The 23,593-nt window shown below is 42.5% G+C and overlaps 1 protein-coding gene across 2 annotated transcripts in view; it reads left to right on the forward strand.

The window, feature by feature from the left end:
- The first annotated feature begins 520 nt into the window (after positions 1–520).
- The window catches only part of GOSR1 (golgi SNAP receptor complex member 1), a 31,804-nt gene continuing 8,731 nt past the window's right edge, over positions 521–23,593 (forward strand). The window contains exons 1-7 of one of the 2 annotated variants that reach the window (XM_066979436.1): positions 521–644; positions 790–904; positions 2,811–2,898; positions 3,102–3,209; positions 4,781–4,872; positions 5,285–5,359; positions 20,452–20,481. In XM_066979436.1, coding sequence (XP_066835537.1) covers positions 614–644; positions 790–904; positions 2,811–2,898; positions 3,102–3,209; positions 4,781–4,872; positions 5,285–5,359; positions 20,452–20,481 — 539 coding nt within the window. In that variant the 5' untranslated portion in view covers positions 521–613. The remainder of the gene's footprint in view (positions 645–789; positions 905–2,810; positions 2,899–3,101; positions 3,210–4,780; positions 4,873–5,284; positions 5,360–20,451; positions 20,482–23,593) is intronic. The other variant, XM_066979437.1, reaches the window with a different exon arrangement.

Genomic DNA, 23,593 nt, shown 5'->3' on the forward strand with positions numbered 1-23,593 from the left:
GCTCTTATTGGCGGCGGGGCAGGAGGAGCCCCTGCAGCCTCCCCATTGCCCTCTGTCCGTCTGTCTGTCCGTCTGAGGGCGAGGAGCTGCTTCCCCACACCTGTCACCTGTGCCTTTGGTGTTCATTTGTTTGCACGAGGGCCTCAGTGCGGCCATTCCCTGGAGCAGAAGCCGCCCTGTGAGGCGAGGCCGCGCAGCTGCCTAGAGCAGGGCCTCTTCCTCGTTTATTTTTTTTTTGTGTGTGTTTGGTTTTTTTTTTTTTTTAAACCTCTATACTGAGCTCCAATAATCTGTATAAAACCTATTTTGACGCCCAGCAGCGTCCTCTCGTTCTTCCTTTGCCTCAAAACGACCGTGAAGGGGGGGGGGGGGGGGGAGAAGAAGCTGGGGCTTGGGGGTCAGGGCAGGGGGCTGGGGGAGAGGCTGGGGCCTGACGGGGCCGGAGGTCGGGGGCTGGGGCCGGGAGGAGGCTGCGAGGCCCGGGCGGAGGCCGGCGGCCTCGGGGGGGCGCTGCAGCGGGCGGCCCTCCCGCCTCGCCCCGCCTCGCCCCGCCTCGCCCCGCCGCTCTGTGCCGGCCGCCTCGGCGGGCCGCGGCTGACGTCGGACAACAAAGATGGCGGCGGGGAGCAGCAACTACTGGGAAGGCGAGTGGGGGCCGCGGGCGGCGGGGCCGGGGGGGGGGGGGGGGGGGGCTCGGCCGCGGTCCCCGGTTCTTTCCCCCTCACGCCCCGCGGGGGTCCGGGGCTCCCCGTGGGGCGCCGTGCGGGGCTGTGACCTCTTCCCCCGCAGATCTGCGGAAGCAGGCGAGGCAGCTGGAGAACGAGCTGGACCTGAAGCTGGTCTCCTTCAGCAAGCTCTGCACCAGCTACAGCGGCGGCCGGGACGGGCGGCGCGACAGGTATAGGTACTAACACGTTTCTTTACGATTTAATTTTTCGCTTGGTTCCGGTCCCTGCCGCCACCTCAGGTTTTTACGCTCGGTTTCTTAAGCTCTTGAGGTGGGGGAGTCACCGGCCCTGGGGCTTCAGGGGAAGGTTGGATGTGGTGCTTGGGGATGGGGTTAGTGGGTGATGGTGGTGGTAGGGGGCTGGGTGGACCAGGTGATCCTGGAGCTCTTTCCCAACCCTAATAATTCTGTCATTCTCGTCTCCGTGCGCTACCAGGGGATGTTGGCACCTAGGTCACACAGGTGCGTGCTCTGCAGCAGAGCGCGGTGTCCCCAGGGGCAGCTGCGTTCAGACCTCGGTTTGTAACTGTGGGGAAGGTGTGTGAGGGGTTGGTCGGCTTCCTTAACGCACGGCCCAGCTGGCTGCGCCAGCTCGCTTTCCAGTTTTACTCGCATGGAGTTAGCAGAGGTTCTGAGGCTTCAGTAAGTGCTTCGGGCTCTGGCAGGTTAGCCTTACACGGCCCCGGTGGGCTGCTGTGGTGCTCCTAATCCCTGCTTCAGAGGTGAAGGAACCGGGCACTGAGCTGCTGTCGCTGCCGCAGGGAGGATGGAGAATAGGGAATGGAAGCGGGCAGTTTGTTGCCCTCCCCTCTGGAGGGGTGGCTGTTACTTTCTGATTTTCTCCTAAGGTAAGTAGCCTTAGTGAAAGCTACGTATAGGTTAATATATATATAGACTAGGTACGTGCGTATGTGTGCATACAACAGAATAATTTCTGCTTGCGTTACGTAGATTTATGTTTCACTGGAGTATTCGCATAATAAAACTTTTCGACTCTTTCCAGCTTAACAGCAGCCTTGAGGCCTTTTTGCAGTCCCACAGCAGTAATTATCAGCTCCTCTGTCCCTGTGCACAGTCTTTAAAAATGCTGTTCTTTGCTTATTAATTGTGGATCTCGACATCATGTATCAGTTATGAGTGACTGCTGCCTGTATGTGTGTTGATTTTTTTTTTCTTCTTAACTCCACATTCATCCTTCTCAGTGCTGTAGGTTATATCTTGAGAGGTACAGACCTGCAGCCTTATGTGCTCTTTGTCTTTTCGAGTAAACATTACTTTCTTTAGCAAATCTGGTCCCATTTGTTTGAAGTTTGAGAGCATTTCTTGCTCTCAGAGCTCAGATACCTTGGTGGGTTGGGTATAAAGCTTCTGGAGGGTTGAATAATTTTTTTAATCTTCCCCTGAATTTCCGGTTCTGGAAGCCTGAGAGCAACGCAAGAATGGTCACATTACTCTTGAGTCAAGAGTCCTAGTCTCTGCCTTTTTTTTTTTTTATTTATTTAAAAAAAAGCTCATACATTACTTGCTGTGTAATCTAATTGTTGTACTTATTTTGCCATCCTCTGCAAAACTTTACTCTCTTACTCTAGTTACCATGGATAATCAAAACAAAGAGCGGTTTCTGAAAGGCGTTAGCTGTCGTATGTCTGCAGGTTGGCATGCTAAGGGGCGTACTGCTGTTCTCTTGCTTAGGTGTGATTTTGCATTGTGTTTTTAGTTAATCTTAAAAAAATCTAGGGAAGGTGAGCTGTATGAAACAAATGGCGATAATTCGGGTGGTGTGCATTGCTGTGTAGAACGTTTGTCTGCATAACAGGTCAGTGGGTTGTCCTAGCACTGTAACTAAAGTGTATTTCCGTAGCTGGTGTAACATACCCATAGTACAGTGCTCCTTAGTGCCAAAATATAAGAAAATAACTTGAGCTTAAAAGTTGGGGATGGAAGGGCGTTGGTACTAAACATGTGCTGGTTGGTACTAGACGAGTGTTCGGTGTCAGGAGTATCTTTCAAGGGGAGGTTACATTTTCCCCAGGTGATGCAAGATGGACATTTCAGTAACTGCTCTTTTTTTTTCCCCCCTTAGCTCTGACACCACTCCTCTCTTAAATGGGTCAAGCCAGGACAGAATGTTTGAGACCATGGCTGTGGAGATTGAACAGCTTCTGGGAAAGGTAACTCAGGTTATTGTATTTTTACTTTGGCACCTCAGAAGTATTACAGTACAGGTTTCTGTGATGCGTGTTTACGAAGTACTAGAGTGGGTGATAGAGAAATGTTTCTGAAAGTGTGCATCTGTTGTTAGGGGGAGTTCCTTCATCTGATGCATTGTAACTTTCTTGCAAGAATAAGCCTTTTTTTTTTTTTTCCCTTCTAGCTTACTGGAATAAATGACAAAATGGCAGAATACACAAACAGCGCAGGAGTCCCATCCCTGAATGCTGCACTAATGCATACGTTACAGCGTCACAGAGACATATTACAGGTAACAAACACCTGTCCTTCTTGCTTCTATTCTGTTGCTTTGTTGAAACGGTTATTAGCAGTGCTGGTATCACAGCGTGCTTGTTTGTTTTATCTCAGTATGGATGTACTGTGTACATATGCTCAGACACATTCCAGATGCCAACTGGCTGGGAGGAGTCTCTGTGAATACTGTATTTATTGTGCCTAACCTGCAACAAGCAAAAAGTCTGATTTATTGACATAAAAGTTTCTTCAAATGTGTTGCAAGCACAGCATCTGAAAATGTTTTTAGAAACAAACTTCTTCAAATGAGTGTAAATATTTATTTCAACATTAAGCGCACTGTGTGTATGATTGTTTTTCCAGTTATCTGTGCATTCATAGCATTACTTCCTGCTGGATTTCTTTATAAAATAAAAATATTATAATGAAGCTGTGTTGCTTTGAGATGCAGGGCTTTTTTTAGCATTTAGTTACCTAAAATTAACTGCCACCAGCAATCTCTGATAAAGGAAAAGCCGCCCCGAGGAGGCTGCTTGGTGGGAGGAAAAGAAAAAGAAAAAAAAAAAAAAAAAAGGCAGTTGAAAATCTTGAATATGGAAGTTAATCTCATTTGGAAGTTTCTACTGATTGTAGAACTGAGTCTGTGCAGGTCTCTCTTTTAGCTGCTGTCTGGTCGTGGTGAAGAGTATTTGGGATGTTTTGCAGTCTGTTAATGAATACAACTTGTTTTTGCAACACATCACGTGGATGTTCTATGTAAACTGGGCTGTGGCTTCTTCCAACTTTTAGGATGGGAAAATATGATTGTAAAACCATCCGAACTGATAAAGGGAGTTGAAGGAAACGTGATGGCTAAGGCTACTAATCTGCTTAAATGAGCCATGTTTCAGACTGGTGATGTTTTCATGGCATAGTAACATTAAAAATGCCTGTTCTTTGCATGTTCTCTGCAGCCATATACAGTTTAATTTCCCTTTGGTATCAGTGCAATACAAAATATTAAAAAAAAAAAAAAGCAGTGTTTTGTAAAAGCTACAGTATTTATATGAAAACTAGTGCTGAATGTTAACAATGATTTTGGTGTTGTACTGGACGCCGGTTACCAATTGGATTGGTTTTCAAACTGCCTGAAATGTTTTGAATTGTACAATTGCAACTTGAAGATCTTTGTTTTCACTGTTCAGGAAATTTTTTTCTCATTCAGTGGAACTTAACTACATAAACCCAGGAGCATCCTCACCACACCAAATCAGTAGGTTTTACTGTTGTTTTGGATTCAACCAGTAATGGGAAATTCCAGCACAAATTGATAATTCAGCAGAAAGCTGAAGATGTGTGAAATTGGGAGAAGGACTTAACAGTGGATCTTTGGTAGCTGTAGCTACCAAAATACAGCAGCTGAAAGGGAGTTTTAAAAGTACTTTGTATTAATTTCCAAGCAGTTTTGATGTTAATTTAATAAAGTTCTCTTACACTTGTTGTTAGAGAATAGCTAACATTTTAAAAGATGGTTGGATCTTACTTGAGAATCCTGTTTTGTTAACGTGATCCCAGGACCCTAATTTTGGACTAATTGTTTTATTACAGGATTACACTCATGAATTCCACAAAACCAAAGCGAACTTTTTGGCGATACGAGAAAGGGAAAATCTGTTGGGATCAGTACGAAAAGATATTGAGTAAGTTGTAGCGTGTGTTCCAGCAATGGCGTGGGCCTGCACTGGGAGGGAGAAGGCGGTACTTCCCTGTAGGAGGAGATTACTTGGCTTAGGCTAATCATCTGTGCTCTGAACAAAGCAAAAAAAAAAAAAAAAAAAAGTATTTGAATTCACAACTCTTATGAAGTTTGTGATGAGATTCCAATATGTTTTTTTTTATTTGTGTGTTTTAACTTTGAAAAGGAATTCATTTTTTTTTAAGTAAAACTATTAAGCTATGCAGAATCACTTCAAAAATGTCTTAGCATGACTGGAGCTTTCCTGTTTGGTCATTTCAGAGTAACAAAGCATGATATGCATGCAAGTCGGTTAATAATATCTACTGAAAAGCCTCTGGAGAAAATGTCTTCCAATTTTTATTTTTTTCATGTAGATCGTATAAAAGTGGCTCTGGTGTGAATAACAGAAGAACAGAACTATTCCTGAAGGAACACGAGCACCTTCGAAAGTAGGTGTTACTTGTTTAACTTGCACATTTACTTACATTGGAGGTGCCTAACTTTTCTGGGGGATAAAATCTACGTAATCCAAAGCGTGGATGAAAACTTGGTCCTTTTCTAGAAAATGCCGCTGATGAATGCCTTGCACTGTGTATTCTGCGACAGTGCTGCTACTTACACAGCTGGATAAACGTTTGTTGCTCATGCTTACTGTAAGATGTCTATAGTTGGTAGTAGTCATGGTAGTTTCTGGTGACTTCAGCTTTAGGATCTTGTCAGCACTCTGACTTCTGTTGTCTTCTGGGGGCTTTCCCAAGTCACTTGGCCTCCTCTCTTCGTAAGAAGGTAGATGCCTTTACAGTATACTAGCTGGGATAAGGGTTAAACAAAAGTGAAAGTCATGGTGAGTTAGCTGTTGTCCCCTTTCTGCCCCTTTCTTCCGCTTTATTTGTCAGTGTTAGGTAGCGAAGAACATTTTGGTCTTTTGTTTGTACTGAATGTGTACCAAAGGTTATGGAAGGGACTAATTCCAGAATCAGTCACACATTTAAATATTTAGAAATTGACTCTATCTTATTGGCCAAGATAAAAAGCAGAGCAGAAAGTGCTTTCTTTTTATTCTTGCTGCAGATAGCATTAGATTATGAGTAGCTTGTTTGTACATTCCCCACACAGCAAAAGCAGCACACAGAGAGTGCTGGAAGGTTTGTTTTCTGTACCATCGGGGTGTATACTCGAGGAGTAGCACCGATCTTCATGTCTCTGTTCTTGACTCTAGTCATGCTAAACTCCAACTTTACACAAGAGGGCAGGCTTTCATTATAAACAAGAATTACCTGTGGCTTTTTCAAATGTGCTTTATTAAAGAACTTTATTTTCCAGTCGGAACTGCACAAAAAGCTTTTACAGGAAATTAAAACCCAAAACTTAAGATTATGGCTTACCACTACCATCCTCAGATTTCTTAATATCTGTAGAACTTTGAGATAAATTAATTTAAAGCTTGAATTACGACTTTGGTTAGGTTGAATTTGTTATTAGACATGGATGATCAGGAAAACAAACAAACAGAAGCTTAGTGTTTTGGAGATCAATGTTATCTGAAATGTTGTACTTAGGTTAACTGACATAGATTCTTCAAAGTAAACTGGATTATTTCTAGATGTGATTTATTTTTTTTGAGGGGTAGTAAATTCTTTTTTTTACGTTTAGTATTTTTTGTAAAGCTACAAATTAATTATTTCTGCAGTTACATACTTCTAAAAAGCCCACGTTCCTCTGAGTGCACTGTTTTGAAAAGAGGAAAGTTTAAAACATTTTGTAAACATTATCTGGCAGATGTTTTTAGAAATTGAGGATAGCACTCTTTGAAGCATTGGTTACTTTGATCTCTTTAAACAGTCTCCAGTATGTTTTTAGGATAAAAATGCATGAAAAATAGGCTGTTTTAGAAACAGTTAAATCATATTCTAGGTGACAATTTGAAAATGTCAAGACTTCAAAAAAACACACAACATTGAGAAAAAGAAAACAAGAAATGAATGCAAGCTGAGGATCTTTAGGAAACAGGCACAAAACTAATCATGGAACAGCACTGCATGTTGGAGATAACTAAGGGGTGTGAAGAAATCTGGGGTAGAAGACAACCAGGGTGAGAAATCAAAGCCTACAAGGTGTTTAAAACTTTTCAATTGAGAATCTGTGTAAGCTCAGAAACAGATGCTGACAGAGGAAATTATTAAAGGGATTCAACATATTTTTTTTTTTCAGAGAAAGAGTTAGTGAGCTATGAATGCCAAAAGACTGTAAAAGCTAGGAAAAGGTCCCAAGAAGTAACCAGGAGCTGGCAAATTATACCAGGCGTGCTCCTAGGGTAAGCTGACAAGCCTTGTATGAGTTTCGAAATGTCAGGCATTTGCAGTGCAGTAAATCATGGTGCTGGACTAATTGACAGAGCTAGTCGATGTATATAAATGGTCACAAAGGCACAACGGTAAGAATTAATACGTATTTTCAGTGAAGTTGTGAAACCTCTGAAAAGAGCTTGGAGGTGGGAACGCGCCCTGTGCGAGTGTGTCATTATGTGCTGCAAAGTAATGAAATAATGCCGCGGGAGCGATGGATTCATACCGAGCACTGCAGTGTTCACTGGTTGTGACCCTGCTTAATTCATGATATGAAGTGCTGTGCCCTGTTACATATTTATTCCGTGATCTGCTAATGGGGAGTGGAGGAGCTGTTAGCCCAGCGTGGAGTACCAGCCTCGTCTGTCTGCCTTTTTCCTTGTGCGCCACCACAGGAGACAGGACGAGCGTAAACTGGAGTTTTTCTTGGCGTCATTTTCTGTGGGTGCTCTTTAAAAAGCATGCTGGCAGTCGCGGCGGTGCTGTTTGTGGTGGTATCTTACCTGGGAGTGAAGGGAGGGGAGCCAGAAAGCTTTTCTCTGGGAGGGTCCTGGGGGAGAAGCTGGGTCTCTGCTTTTACCTACGTCTGCCTTTTTATATTTCCGCCCCATTTTGAACATCCTCTCTTCCGGAAATACCAAGAATGAAGGAGAAGCTGCCTTATTTTTATGTACGTAGATAATTGTGTTTAATAAATAAAATGTGAGTACCAGAATTCGATGAGTAAAGGGATCAGGCACATATCGAGCACCCAGGGAATTGCCGCAGCGCTGTGCAAGCCCTTGGTATGCCTCTGCCACCCACAAGCGGGTTCGAGCATCCATCTGGATTCGCATCCCCTGGGTGAGGCCGGCTGCTGCGTCAGCGCCGCTGGCAGGAGCGGGCTGTGCTCGAGGGCAGCAGGAGCACGGCGCTGCCGGGCAGCTCCTGGGCTGGGGCGAGCCGGGGGGCTCTGCGCTGCTGCCCCCCGTCCTGGGAGGCTGGCAGGAAGCACGCCGCGTCCCTGTGCTTCTCTTCAACCGAGGGCTTCGCTGCTGGCTCAGCTTGTTTTACGATTCTGAGTTTCGTTAGGAAGGCAGATTTGTTGGGAATTTTATTGTCTGTGGGTGAGAGAGGGGAAGTCTCCGAGTCTCTCACTTTGCAGCTTTTATTTCTGTGCAGGCAGTGCAGGGGTAGTTCTGCTACCTCTGGAGAGAGAACCACGAATGCCTACTTTTTTTTTTTAATAAAAAGTGTAATACCTGTTAATGAAAAAGAGGCAAGAAGACAGTTCTTGTCGCATATCAATGCCCTGTTAATATTTTTGCCTAATACCTCAGGTCTTTTGGCACGTCAGATGTTTAAAGAGATGCCAAATCTAGCAGAGCAATGGCTGCAGTTGATTTCTGAATATTTGTTCCCTCAGCACTGCGCAGTTCAGTGAATGTCTTCGTGCGCTTTTAGCCGGGGAAGTAAACAAGTAATTCTTTTTCTTGTAATACCCTTTTCCATCTAAAGGAATCGGGAATTTTGATTAATAGATCTGGCTTTGCAGTTTGTGAACTGCTCTGAAAAGTGCTGCCTCAGAGGAAGGAGTCCTGTCAGCTCAGTGTTTGCCCTGAGAAGTTCTGCAGAAATTGATGAGCTATAGCCTAAGTCAGCAAATAAAGAACTAATGCTTTTGATTAAATTTGCAATATTGTGTGTGTGTGTGTGAGTGAAATGTCTTCCCCCACGTCGGTACTTGCGTTGTTTGTGATTGGTGTCATTTCAGGTGATGGCACCGGTGAATTGGTGTAAAAAGTGTTGGAGGTTTCCAAGATTTCGGTAGAAATTGCAGATTTTGTTGTCCATGATGAGTTCTTTGTACAACTGGACAAAGCACTTAGTGGTCATCAGCTTTTGCTGTAGTGGATTTGTTCTGTCACTGCAGGATTTGTTCTGTCACTGTAGCTTTGCCGCTCAGCTCCAGTTCTCAAGAACCAGGCGTTTGTCCTTTCCCGAGAGAAGTGCTGGTGGTGCCCGTGCTGGTGCAGATGCCGTGAGCTGATTTTAGTCGCCAGATGACTGTGTGTTCCTGGTGTGCGCTGCTCTGCAGACCATCGGTCTATCCAGTAAGGATTTTTTCAGCTTAGTGTGGAGCCCGTAAGCGGTGTGGTGAGACGAGGGGCACCTGCACAGCCTTCAGACCAGCCGAGGACATAAAGCAGCCGTGTGAGTCCTGTAACCTGCAGCGCTGCGAGCACAAAGGGTTGCCCGTGTAGGTGGGTGAGAAACTTTGAGGCGGAGTGGGAGGAGAGCAAACAGATCGAAGAGGGAGGTATTCTGCAAGGGAAAGGGAAAAGAGGAAGGAGGGAAGTGAGCAGAAGAAATAGGGGAATGTGCAGCAGTTGTGTAATGGTGCTATAAATAATACATACCTGGCTCAGGGAGGTGTTTAGGGTAAATTAATGTTTGTGCATCACTTCATGTGTGTGAAGCACTCTGAAGTACTGAATATTACTGTTACTACCATTGCATTTCATTTTTCCACAGAACTCTATCAAATTTCCTGTTGTTGTTTGCACAGAGATGGCCGCATTCAGTAGAGAATAATCACCGGGAAACCGCTTTCAAACTTTATTCCTAATACAGCCCAGATCTTAATAGAGGGAGTGACTTTGTGACCATTTTTCTCTATTAATATCGATGTTGCTCACAAACGGTCACTTCAGTACTGATTGGCACAAAGAAGCCAGCTTACTGAGATGCTGAGGCACCTTACAAGGGTTTTGGTTATAAGCACGCCGTGGAGAAAACTGCCAGTTTTCTACCTTGACTTAATTTCCTTTTATTTTTTTTATTCCGCTCTGCTCCTCACGCCGGCACACGATTCCCATTCACTGTACTTCTGCTGCTCAGGTTGAATCAGGGGCCCTTCCGAGCTGGGTTAGAAGCTGCTGTTGTCACCCCTTCTGTGACATCGGAGCCTCGCCTCCGGTGGCAGGGGGGACACGCGGGTGCCTGGGCAGCTGCTGCTCCAGCTGACGCAGTTCTCCACTGCATCTCCTTCGTCTTCTCCTGAAAGAGAAGAGACTGTGGGGTAAAACACCTATTTTGCCAATTCCTTTTTGCCTTCCCGAGGTGGTTGGGGAAGCAGCGGGGAGGGAGGAGCGCGATGAACCTCTGTGCCGGGTGCCTGCTGCCTGCCGGCTCTGCAGCCCCAGAACTGCTGAGCTCCGCTTCGCTCAGGCCCAGTAAGGGTTTTCTTAATTGCTCAACTTGCATCTTCGGGAAAAACTTATTTTTTCTTCATGTCAAAGCAGAATGTGGTGTTCTTGTTGCTCCGTCCTCTTAATACAGATTTTACCTGAAGCAGCGCTTTATAATTAATAACTCTCCTCGCTTTATAGCAGCTATGAAAGAAACAAAATAGATCTGCTACGAAAGGACAATCCATACTGTGAGCTCGGCTTGGACTGCTTGCCAGGAAGCCCTGAGAAAGGTGCGATTTGGCTGCGTGCTTGCCGTGCGATAGTTACAGAAGGCTGCAGTGCTCTGTCCACCCAACTGGAAGGTACAAGGGGAGAGGAGAGGGAGGAATCTAGGTTAAAATGTTTCTCTGCTGGTGATGAACAGCCAGAGCTCTAGCAGAGCTGTGTCACCGTTTTCCCGAATGCAATTAAGTAGCACTGCCGCCTTTTCTTTGTTTCTGGAATAAGGAAAGTTGGGAAACAATTGCTGTAAAAGTACGTGCTAGTGCTTCTGCAAGGCAGTCGGGGCGACTGCGGTAATCACCCTGCTGCCGCCTGACTCACCGAAACGGAGCTGTGCATCCCCGCCACGCTGACTTCTTGGGTAGGGGCGTACGTGCTGTCTGAGAGGCAGCACAAATAAAATGGTCTTCAAGGAAGGCATTTGAGCAAAGGACCTTTTGTGGTATCACAAGAGCTTACTTAAAGATGCACAACAACTGCTATTGTGTTTCTCTTTCAAAATCCCATTCTGTTTTCCCTTTCTGCTGTCTCCTAGTGCTGCAATTTTCTCAATCGCAGTTACGCATCAGTGATTCCTTCCCTTAGCTTGGTTTCTGCATGGGGCTGAATGGGTTTTATTTCCCAGCCTGCTGGCAGAACCTCTGTCTCTTGGAAATTTATGGCAGGGTGACACAGGGCCACTTCATGAGCAGCTGGATAGCCTTCCTGGGTAACAGCCCCAGACTGAATACAGGACTCGTGCATCTCACATGATGCTTATCCACAAAGCCAAACTGAGCACAAATTATCTATTTTCTCATTTTAATAGTAAATATTTCTCAATGAGGGAGGCAGTTCATGTCTCCTGCAACAAAGACACTTTATTGCTTATTGTGTGAGCGTAATATGACTGCATGAGCAAGTCATTGAAGTGGTTTAATGAGAATTTGGGGAGGCTCAAAGGCTGCAGGCAATGAAGGAAGATGCTCTCCTGGGTGTCATTACTATTTATAAATAATTTTATAAAAGAATATGAAAATCAGCTTAGCACATCGGGATTTAAAAGAGGTTTTCCCTTTAAAAAATAGTTTGAGCTTCATTAGACTAAAAGCTTGTAGTGTTTTTCAATTTCTCTTGCTATATTTAGGACTTCAGAAAACAAGCAAACAAACAAGAAACACTAAAACAAAGATTATATTAGTCTCATGAGGTTTATTTGCAAGCTTTCCTTATAGTTAGATTGCTATATAAATTCTGTCATCAGTAAATTCCCTGACACTTGTGGCTGTTGTGATACTGTTATAAGGAGAAAACACCACATGCACAAAACCCAATTTGGGGACTTCCTTTATGGATTCCAGTATCGAGTTAAACGAGCTGTTAAATTGAATTATGCAGGTAACAAAGGATGCAAACAGATGTTAGCACTGAGAGCCTCAAAACCCATTTTTTGTTTTTCACCTGTATAAAATGCGAAAGCTTTTGCATGAATTTCCATGTACCCCAGGAAAGAGCCTGAAAACTATCCTAGGTCTTCACAGATGTCTGCAGAAACTAAAGGACAGACCTTCACAACGCAGATATGGAATATTACCTGAATACATCACGAACAAAGGGTAGTGGGAGACTAAAGCTCTGCTTAGATTCTTGCTTCTGGGCTTCACTTTAGAAACAACATCGTGCCCTCGATTTGGGGAGAGGGAGAGGGGTATAAAACCACACTTCAAACTTCAGAGCCCTGTGTGTGCTTCTGAAGCTAGTTGCTTGTTTCAGAAATAAACAAGGCAGTGATGCATGTTTTATTTGCTTTTAACTTTCCTTTAAACACCATTTCTTAACTAGGGCAGCTTTCCCCTCCAAGGTCGGTATTGAAATTAGGACTTTGACAAGTACTGAAATGCATCTTGCATGGGTTGATTCTGAAAAGTAGGTGCCTTGTTTGAACAGAATCAACAATTGTGGAGTTGGAGAGAATTTCTTTTGTGTAGCTTATTTAAAATGATTAAATCAGTTCATATTTCAGAGGAGCTGCCACCAATGATTACAGTGCTCTAGTTATTCTCAGTAAGTGCTGTATGTTTTTTCACATATAGTCACAACAGTAATGCGTATAGCATAAATAATTTTCTAGCTAAAGAACATGTTAAAATCCCCAGTTATGAGTTGAAAAACACTTTAAAATGAAGACAAGTATATGCCAGATACTTCTATTGTTACAGAAAGCATTCGTAATGCAGAAATTCCCTGCAGAAATGATTTATGAAACAAGCGTCTTCAGGAAAATCTGGTGGCTTCCAGATGGACATCTTTTTCTGCCATTGTGATTACGGTCTTCTCTCCTCCTTAGGAATGCTTGTATTAGGCCAGAAGAAATGTTGGTTTGGATATTTGGAAATATTCCTGAGGCGTACACCTCTTGTGTGAGTTATTAGAGGTAGATACTTAACAGAGCTGGTTGTGCTTTGGTCATTAGGATTCTTGAAGCGGAACCTGGAAGTTATCATGTTACTGTATTAATGTCACTCTTGATTTTATTGAATTTGAACCTCTGTAGTAATGCCTCAGAATGAAGTTCTCCTCATTCTCAGCTGCTGTTTGGCAGGATATGCAGATGTCCCAGCGTGTTGCTTTACTAGCGGCTTGATACGAAGCATCAGCTCCCATCTTCTGAGGATACTTTATCTTAAATCCATACTGGTGAGCAGAACTAGATACAAACCCATCAAAGTATGCCTGTCTTACCCCGATAAGACAATACTACTTAGAACCTTTCAAGGTCCTTGTTTTGCTGTCAAGTGAAGGATGCAGAGTGCTTTGCTGTCGCGTGAGAGACTTGTTTGTACTGAGTACACTCACTCCTGGAAGAATGCATCCTGTTCAGTCTTAAATAAAAAGGCAAGCAGTGAAATTGGGTTGGAAGAAAACCGTTGATAGATTAATGAAATGCATCTTAAATTTAGACCTCAGATGGGTTAAGTGTAGCATGCACTTTAAATTTTAAACCACAGATGTTCAGTATGCTGTTAACTATACAATTCTAAGAATCATTTTCTGAAGCATAACGAACAGGTAGGTACTTCTAGCAGCAGGTACTTTGGCCGAGCCCTAGATGAAAGCCTTACAGCTTTCTACACCTACCAAAAAAACATCAAAGCCACAGCAGGTGGAATGCAAAGTTAGGAAGCAGAAAACCAATGCGTATTTTAGGGCTTTGTACTAAAATAAAACTGGGTTGTCATCTCATGGATAACTCTCTTCATTTCTGTGCTGCCTTCACTGGAAATTAGAAAGACATTAAGATACTAAATGCAAAGGTTTACATGGTGGGGCTCTTCTGGAAGATGTTCTCCTTTGTGTTCTCTTCTCTCCCTTAAGAACATGTGAGTATTTTTCTAGCTTTGTCTAGCTTGAGACAAAAAAGAGCTAGGAAAGTGGTGCAGCTTTTTTTGTTATATTACAGATTATAAGCAGCTTGTGTTTCTTGTAATTCGTGTATCTACCTCTTCTCTGTGTGCACGACAAACCAGTACTGACAGGTTATCTTGGTAGAGATCATCTTTTCTTCTGTCAGATCAGTGTTGTGCATGGAAAACTGTTCTTGTGTGCGCTCACAGGTGTTGCTGGGTTTTGAGTTTTTTCCCCTTGCTTAAAGGTATAATCTAAATTATATCTTTTAAACCAGAGGAAATAATGCACGCAGCACTGCTGCTGGATGCTAGTTCTGCATGCAGCATGTAAAATGTGAGGAAATGCCGATATAGTCCATTAGTAAGTTACTGGAACCGTTCTGACAGTTGTGGTTACTGATAATGACTTACAGTAAGGCCTGCCCCTCTCCTTTCATTTAACTTTGTTCCTATGGGTAATACGGAGCAATTACACGGGAGGGTCAGTCTGTCCAGGAACTTTCACAACCGTGAACAGAGAGCCTCTAGAAACTTCGTTACGTGGCCGTTGGTGCCATCCTGGCATTGGTTTTAAGCTTACTAATAGGCAGCCAGCTGCTGCGCCTCATTGAGCTGGTGGGAGCTGTTGTCATTTTAGGTTTTTAACTTTGGGTGAACTGTATGCTGCAGATTATCGAGAAGCCTCTTACTTCCTTATAGATCTGCTTTAAAGGAAGAAGTATTGCTGTTACTCGCCCTCCTGGGAAGCTCAAACATCAGGCACTCTCCCCAGAAGTCTCTCTGTGTGCCAAAGAGCTTTCTTGGCTAACTCCTCTTTTTGCAGAAACATTTATTTGCTCTGTTGATAGTTTGCAGGCAAGTCCACGGAGCTCAGTGGAGACGCAGACCATTTGGATATCCAGGAGAAACAACCTGTGTGTGAAGGTGGATCCCTGGGTTCAAGCAACTCGCAACTCCACCCTAAAGGGAGGGCTTCCCCTGATTTTCGCTTGCATCCCTTAAATCGTTCTTTAAGCAGAGTTAGAAAAAATAATCTTTTTATTAGTTGTAGTCCATGCGTAGACATGATTGCAGGTGTTAGCTGCAGAGAAGGTGTGTGTTAGCTTAAGTTCCAACTCAAAAGGCTCTTCTTGCTGTAATCGATGAGCTGTTGAGGTATTTACTCAGTGGTGTAGCTAGGAGTCCAGCTTTAATGATTTTTTTTTTATCAGCCCCTAGTTTATTTTCCTGGAAATCCTTTGTCAGCTTCTTGCCTGCTGTGAAAAGCCTGTCTCTAACCTCTTGCACGTTGTTTGCTCGTGTACAAGGTATATGTGAGGCATCTGGAAGGAAATTCAACACCAAATTATGTTGGTTAACTTCTGCCTAGAGCAATGGATTATGTTCCAGTGCCTTTCATTGTAGATCTAACAAATTGCTTGTATTGATTAAAAGCAACGTGGTGATGTGCTATTGTGTTTTTTTTTTTCTTTTCCAATCTTGCAGCTACTCCGTTTTCTTCTTGAAAGTGATTGCTGAGCGTCACACTGCCCAGTACAATGATCTGCAGAAATAAGCTTGCTTATATGCTTAGAGCTTGCAAGTGTGATGCTGTCAGCAATTCGTTCCTTTGGGGCAAATCTATACATTGACTTAATGCTCAGGCTTGTGCTGGATTTTGTTTGATTGTTGTAGACTCTTATTTCATTTGGCTCCTGCAACAGATAGTGTGAAAACATCGCATCTCTGTAGCATCCAGATTTGTGCCCTAATTAACGTACAAAGGCAACCCGCAGGAGATGGCAGTTTGTGTAGGTACTCGAACTTTTCTATCTCTGCTTTCAGAAAGGTCTTTGTACACAAGCTGTTCGTCCCAAACAGTACCCATTTTACATCAAGTCTTCGTTTTTTGGCCAATCTGCTCTTCTCGTTCTAGAAATTTAAGATGCCTACTTTGTAGGCAGATGTGTTCTTCTTCCTCTCTGCTGCTGTATGCCGTGCACTCCTGGCAGGTGCTCCCTCTGCACTTTACTAAAAACACGGCAGTGAATTTTGTGTTGTTTACATGGTCCTCTACTATAAATTGTTCTCTCTTTGGGTGTTGCATATCTTCAGTTTTTTTGTCTCATCATGCTCTTGTGTTGGATGCCAGACAATGAGTAGGCTTCTGCCACAATTTTTGTCTTCATTAGCAGCTGTGGGAGGCTGTCCGAACAAGCTAAGCAGCTCCAGCGAAATTTACTCTCTTGGACACTAAAGTGAAGCAAGCTTGATATGAACCTTATCAAATCTGGAATATTTTGTTCATTGTCACAGGAAAAAAATATATTCTAAAAATGTGAAGAGCTTAATGATCTTTTGAATGTGTTCAGTTATATGGAATCTTGATAGCAAGCAAAAATATGAGTTGGAGCGGTTTTTTTGTGTGCATATGCCCAGTGTTTCACTTGTGAGATAGGAATGGTTATGGCGGAAATAACTGACTGTACAGGTCTGATTTGTTTCATCATAGTCTGTGTATTTGTGTTAGAGTATCAGGTATGTTCCGTGATATTTGCATTCCGTAAAGCTCCACGTTGCCTGCTGATCCGGGACCGTGAAAATAAAAAAGATTTAGTGCAAGCAGCTTGAGGGAGCTAAGGCTATTGATTAATCTTGCAGTGAGTTACTCTTTGCTATAATGTTGGTCCTGAAATTCATTGCCCTTAATTTTATCTGAAGGGATTAAAGTGCATTGTGCAATGAGTGGTGTGCGAGGAGCCGTGGAGCTGTATCTTATTTCTCTGACAAGTTCGGGTACTAGGTATCTACCAGTAAGTCAGCTGTAAGATCTGTGGGTGTGGGAGAAGCCCAGTCCTCGCCTAAGTAATCATCTGAATTACTCAATTGTAACTACTGCCATGGAGGTTTGTTTAAAGAAAAAAGGAAATGAAATGCTTTCTTTATTTTCAAAAGCTCGATGTAATGGACACATTTGTCTATCCTAGAAGCATATTTCACTTAATTTTTCCTCTGGATTAATTTAGCTGTCTGCATACTTACATGATGAACTGCACAATCTTTTCTGAAGATAACAGTTGCACCGAGGCCTGGCTATTCCATATGCATGATGGCTGCTGTTGGATTTGTGCCCTTTGTTATAGCAGGTGATTACCTCAGCATCCTTGAGCATTCCCTTCGTATAGTATTTTTAAACGACTTTGTCCAAGTGCCATCTGCCTCGACAGGTGAAAACGCATAGCTTATTGAAACATATGGCAGCTCACATTAATATTGCCCAGAACAACCGCTTGCTGGCTTGGAGGTTCGTAAGGTAATGTCCACAGGAATGTTATTTATAACAACTATTTGTATGAAACGGGATATTAATACGTAGAGATTCACAAACTTCTTCGGTACTCATCTCACCTTGGTGCTGCTTTGGGTCTCTGGGCCCCACGGTCTCCAGGGCTGCCGGTTTTCCTGAAACCTGCTGTTGTTTTCAGTAACTGGGAGCTGTAAGATGATGAAACAAATGCCTGCTTCTCTCTGGATATCGCTGTAAGTGAGCACTTGCCAAGAGCTTTGAAAGACTCAGATGCTGTGTGAGTGCACGTTATTGCCCTTAGAAGAACGTCTGATTTCTGCTTAAACTCAGCTTTTTCAGGAAGCGCTAAGTTTAACCAAAGTCTAAAGGATTGTGATGCATGGACTTTTACTGAAAAATGTTGCTCCTGCTCACGCTGTCTATACCAAAATTTCAGTGAACAAAATGCCTCTTAATCTCTCGGCAGCTGAGGAGCAGGAAAATGCATAGGTGGTGGCATTGTCACCTTTTGCAGGAGTTTGTACGCCTGCTGGAGGCTCGCAAGCGGAGCCTTTTTTGGGGTGTCCTCTTAGGGCCTTCAAAAGATGATGTAGGAAGAACATAATGAAAGATGTGCTTGGTAAATCTCTGTCCTTTGCAGCTATTTATTTAAGTGGAATATGTCAGTGAGTTCAATCTGCCCTTACCTGTGTAGCAGTTGTTCTGAAGAAAATTCACATGCACCTCATCCTTTTAAATGGTTGGTGTGACTGCCACGTAGGTGGAGAGTCATCAATCTTGTGACTTCAAGTACCAGTTAAATGTCTCGTGATGGCATTCGCATCTAATCTGTTTGTTGGTATTGAGATGTTTGTTGGCATAAGATGTTTGTACATCTTACTAACTTCTGCCTGTCAGCATCTTACAGATAGCCACATTTAAGTCTTTATTTTTATACATGCGTATCACACATATAAACAAAATAATACAGTATGATTGAATCTGAAGCTTTAAATACTTTTTGGATTTACTTCTTTGATTAAGTAATAAGACTGCCTAACTACTGCTATATTTAAGATAAATAGCAGTGTCTCTGCTGAAAAGTGACCAGCCTAATTTTTGTGCTCTGAAAACCTTGGAGAACATCCTGGTTCACTTAAGGTCTCTGATTGTGTTCAACTTCCCTGTCGTCTTCAGTTCACCAACATGAAAGTACGGTAATGTCATCAGTTAAATGGACAAATCGCTGCTGCTGATTTTTCCAGGGAAGGTTTGTTTTTTTTTTTTTTTAAACAGGACTTTCATGTCAATGTTTTGTTCCACAGAATTTGAATGTGCACTTTATTTTTGGCTACACAGCTGATAACTCTTCTTGTTACTAATACTTAAAAAAAAAAAAAAAAAAAAACTTTTTAAAATTGGTGCGTTCTTGTGCAACATTCTTGCTCTTCAGTCTGTGTTTGGATGGCTTTGTGGCTTATTATGCACTGACCACGCAATACACTAGTGTGTTAGAGATGGTATGTGTGTACAGAAATCGCATTCTCAGTTTAATTGTGCATCTGAGATTGAGCAATTACAGAAACCTTTAAGGCGTTGCTTTTCTGTTCTGCTGACCTGGGGACAGCATCAGATCCCGTGAGACTTGCGGCTGGTTGTGTTCGTTCTGTGCGCGTACCTCTGGTGTTTCAGTTCTCTGTACTTGCAGCAATACATACCACACAGGGAGTGAAAACAGTTTTATTTCATTAAACCGATTAACTTGCAGCTGATTTGACTCTTTGGAGCCTGGCTTCGTTTCGGGAGCAGAACAAGACGTGTTCCAGTTCGTGTTTTCGGTGTTCGCTGCCCCAGTTGAGTCCCTCTCAACTCAAACTTGGGCAAAATATTTTTAGCGCTCTGTGCTGTCTCCAAACTTCAAGCCCTGGACTAGTCAGAAATAGCAACTTGGGAGCTGTCGCTCCTCCCGCAGACAAACAGGGATGTTCCATCAGCATCTCCCCCCCCAGCAGGTTCCACGCACACACTGCGCGGCTTGCTGATCCGCCAGGGGGTCTCCAGGCTGCTGAGCGTGATGAAATCTTGCAGGTCAGGCTGCTGCTCCTGAGACCTCCCCTTCGTGAGTTGGCAAAGCTCTTGGGATGCAGAGGATGGAGGATGAGGATGGTCGTGCCCTTTTTCGTGCCCCTTTAACCCTTTTAGTTGGGCAGCAATAATTCCCAGTTTAATGCTGGAAGCAATATGCAGTACTATATAAAACTTGCTTCCCTCAGGTTGATTTCCTCCTTAAACTGCAAAGAGTAGTGAGTACAGAAAAATTGCTTGTCTTCTGGGGATCCTGTTCATCATCTTAATCTTGCACGCCTGTTTCTGATGAAGGGGTTTCTGCAGTGCTGTATTTTCAGCTTTTTTTCCCAGCAGTGCTGCACAGACCATCGGTGTGTGGCAGCAGTGGGAAGGGGCACGTGTTAGCGAGGTCTTTCTCTGACACATGACGTGGATTCTGTTTCTCATAAGCATCACTTAGTTCTCATCCAGCTGGTATTACTAGAGAAAAAGCTTGTCTTGCTAACCACCCTGAAATACTACTTGGTAAACTAGCTCTGAGGCGGTGTTTTGAGATGGTATTACCTGGAACCAAGCTTCAGCTTTTATTTGTAATTACTTCTTTTGAGGGGGTGGGAAGGAACGACTGGGATTAGAGACCAAAAATAGGAGCTGCTTCCTTCTCTAATACTCCTTTCCAAACTGTCCTGGGCATCTTGAACATGTTGGGCTCAGTTAACATTAATCAACCACGAATTAAGGAGCTCATTCCACCTTTCTGTCTGCAGGGTAGTTCGTGTTCTCCTGAGCATCTGCTCTTGCGTACAGTTGGTGCTGCGGTAGGGGACACTGTGCATCTTCTCCAGAGACTCTCATTGCATATATCCACCACATCTGTGTTGTAGGGAAAAGTGACAGAGTCCTGAAATACTCCAAGGGCAAATTTGTTAAGGATTGTATCATGGAGATCATTGATGTAATGATCAAAAATACTTTTGTGCTCGTTCCTTTTTTTAACTTTGTTTTTTTCTTTTTGGCTTTCAGCTCAGATCGGCTGATAGAAGAAACAATAAGGTAGGAATGAATTCACTAATTTTCATTATTTTCTATACAATCAGTGTTTACACTGAACCGTGTCCAAAGATATCAGTCATTTTATTTATACAATAACCGTATTGTTTATAACTCGTACACAGTATTACAATGAAATGGGTTTTTATTTCTGCTATTCAGTATTAACATAACCATGTTGCCTAAATATTTTATTCATCCTAATTTAGAAAATTTAGGTTCATGTTTGAAAGTGAATAGCTTCTTTAAAAACAATGCGAGTGACTGAGCAAAGGGAATCTCAGGTTGAGCTATCAATATCAAGGTCTATTCCAATAGTGGAGCTGTTTCTTCTCATAGTGACACTCTTCTGCAGCATTATTTTCTGTAATCCTTTGACATGTTCAGCTTCCTAATATGCAGCTGATATTGGTAAGAGCTTTTACCTTATGGGCTTGAATGATTATTACTGTTGTATAGTTACTTATCTTTTGTTTTTTTTGCATTGTTTGAATACTTGAGTGCTGCCTTCTCTAACTGATTTAGAAATTTTAGAACCATAGCATTATAAATTACTTTTATCATCTGTGCCCTTCCTGGTCTTCCATTGAACTCTGGGATTTTGAAACCAATAATTCAGAGTGCCGACTTAATGGTTTTAAGTTTTAGATTATTGCTTTAAAAAAAAAAGGAAGAAAGAAAGCAAGATATGGTTTCAGATAATGCATGTACTGGCATAAGTGATGAAGATGAGTAATTAGAGGTGCAGCAAGGCTCTGTGTCCATTAAGGTCTGGCTAGCTTAAGTACATCCAGTGGGGGCTCAGTATAATTAACATGGTGGAAGAATGTGTTAAACCACTACATTAATGTGCTATGATGAACCAGAAGTGGTCAGCGCAATAATGTCTGAAAATGTGGATATGATGTCTCCACAGCCTCATATTTGCCAAACTTAGCCCAGTTACTGTGAGTCTGTTTTACTTTGGGTTCCAGTCTTTTCCTGATTAAAGATCCTCTCCTTTACTGCCGTGCTTGTAGCCCTACTTTTCCATCTTGTAAAATCACTCACTATTTTTGAATCTCTTCCTTGCTGCCACTCCAGTAACGAAGGCATTAAAAGGCCTGTGGTGACTTTCTGAGCTTTACTATCCTGCAAAATGACTTGTACGTGTATCATTTGAGCTCTTTGCCTAGCCTCGTGATGACCTGTCCCCTGAGGAGCTCGGCTGGGAGCTCCTTGCTGCCATTTGCTGAAAGCGTTCCTCCTGCTAGTAGATGAACTTTGGTTTTAGGAGTCTGGATTTCAGCACTCCTTGCCCCGTGTGTTATCTGTAGTAAGTGAACTTATTATGGCAATTCCCCAAAATGTTCTACGCTTATTTTTGCAGAAGAAGAGTTTGTTTGGTAACTCTGTCGCACAGGAGATGTAATTTCATTTTATATAATCTTAATTAAATTCCGTCTCTGTTGAAGCCAGGGTGATTTTTTAAAATTTTACTTTCCATCCTCAGTAATTGCAAATACTCAGCTGTGATGTTAATTGATGGCAAACCCTGCTGCATTTTAAGTGAATTCACCGGATAGAAATTTATTCAACGTCTGATTATCAATTGCTTCATCTGTTGTAAACCAACGAGACGATGGGATTGTGGAGGGGAAGCTGTTTGAATTCCTTGAGTAAAGTGAGACATCATTAGCTCATTCTGGCGACTAATGCTGTCTTGTCTTCAAGAGCTGCATCTGCTATAGTTCATTACTCATATTATTTGAGTGTAATTCAGGAAGTTATGAGATCACTTTGCATTTTTTTAGTTGTTGTTGTTAGGCAGCACTCTAAACACTGGAAAGCGTTTTTCAGTGAGTGCAGTGGCTTTTGCTGGTAAGCTGCACGCTGGTGACCCCGTTGGCAGTGACTCTACAGAGAACCCTACCCGTGAAACTCCTGCTCTGCCTTTCTGCACAGAACAGAACTGAAGAAGCGCTGAGCCTGACTTTCCTGTGTACGGCTCCTCCATGGGACCAAACATACTTGCAAGAGAACTTCGGGGTACCTCAGCTGAAATTATTAAGTGATGAGTAGGGCTGTCATTCAGATGTTTTGTTAGTGCTAAAATTAAAATCAATTTTTAAATGAATTATGTGACACGGGTTCTTACTGCAGCATATTTCTTTCCAGAAAGGAGTGGGATGTGATAGTTTGTACTGCAGTTCTTTTGGAACAGTGTTCACTTGTCTTGGGCATATTTAAATATAAGCATAGATTTTGCTTAATTTTGTTTGGTGTTCTCAGGTTTTCATTTTCAAACATTATCACTTTCTCAAAATAGCAAATGATTTATTTCTTGTTTTCCAACAACTTGTATTTTTAGGCTGGTTGGCTTCGAAAATTTGTTATAGTTTTGCCTGTGTAGTGTGGTCGGTTCTTTTGGTTTTATAATAATCAGCCTGATTGAGGCTGATTTGTCAGATTTATATATTAACAGATTGGACTACTACGCTTCCACTTAGAAGCTGGACCAAACCCATAGATTAAATAAAGAAAAAATCTTCAAGTATACTAGGGTATTCCTTTGGGTAATAATTATATTCTAATAAAAGGGAAAAATTCAATTGCATTAAATCCTGCCTTTGCAGAATGGGAAGGTATGAATTAATTTTTGAGTCTTAGCTCTTTTCAGAAGAGACTTCCAGAGTCTGGGCAAACTCACATGCTTTTCTGGAGGAATGTTCCTTTTGTTTTCATTTTAGCTTTCATCAAAAGACGCAATAAGCTTTAAAGTAATTTGAAAGATTACGTGTGTGTGTATATATATGAATATATATACACGTATACACAAAGAATAAGCGATATAGTCAGAATTGTTATCAATTTAAAAGTAGAGCTTGCATTTCTATGCATAGTCACAGAATCCATTCCCTTAGTCACAGATGTTGTCATGAATTTAAATGAGCAAGTATGATTCATGGAGTACAAAACGAAGCAGAAGTTCCCGTAATACATAAACTATTTGATTTTTAAAAACACGTCTTGTTCCTTTAGAGTTTTGTTTTAGTTCTGAAGCAATATATATTTGACTGAGCTGTCTCAACGGATGAAACAAGGAGTTGACTTTTGGTACATTTTGCTTGATAAC

Source organism: Anser cygnoides, chromosome 18 (genome assembly GCF_040182565.1).
Source record: "Anser cygnoides isolate HZ-2024a breed goose chromosome 18, Taihu_goose_T2T_genome, whole genome shotgun sequence".
NCBI classification, from domain to species: Eukaryota; Metazoa; Chordata; class Aves; order Anseriformes; family Anatidae; genus Anser; species Anser cygnoides.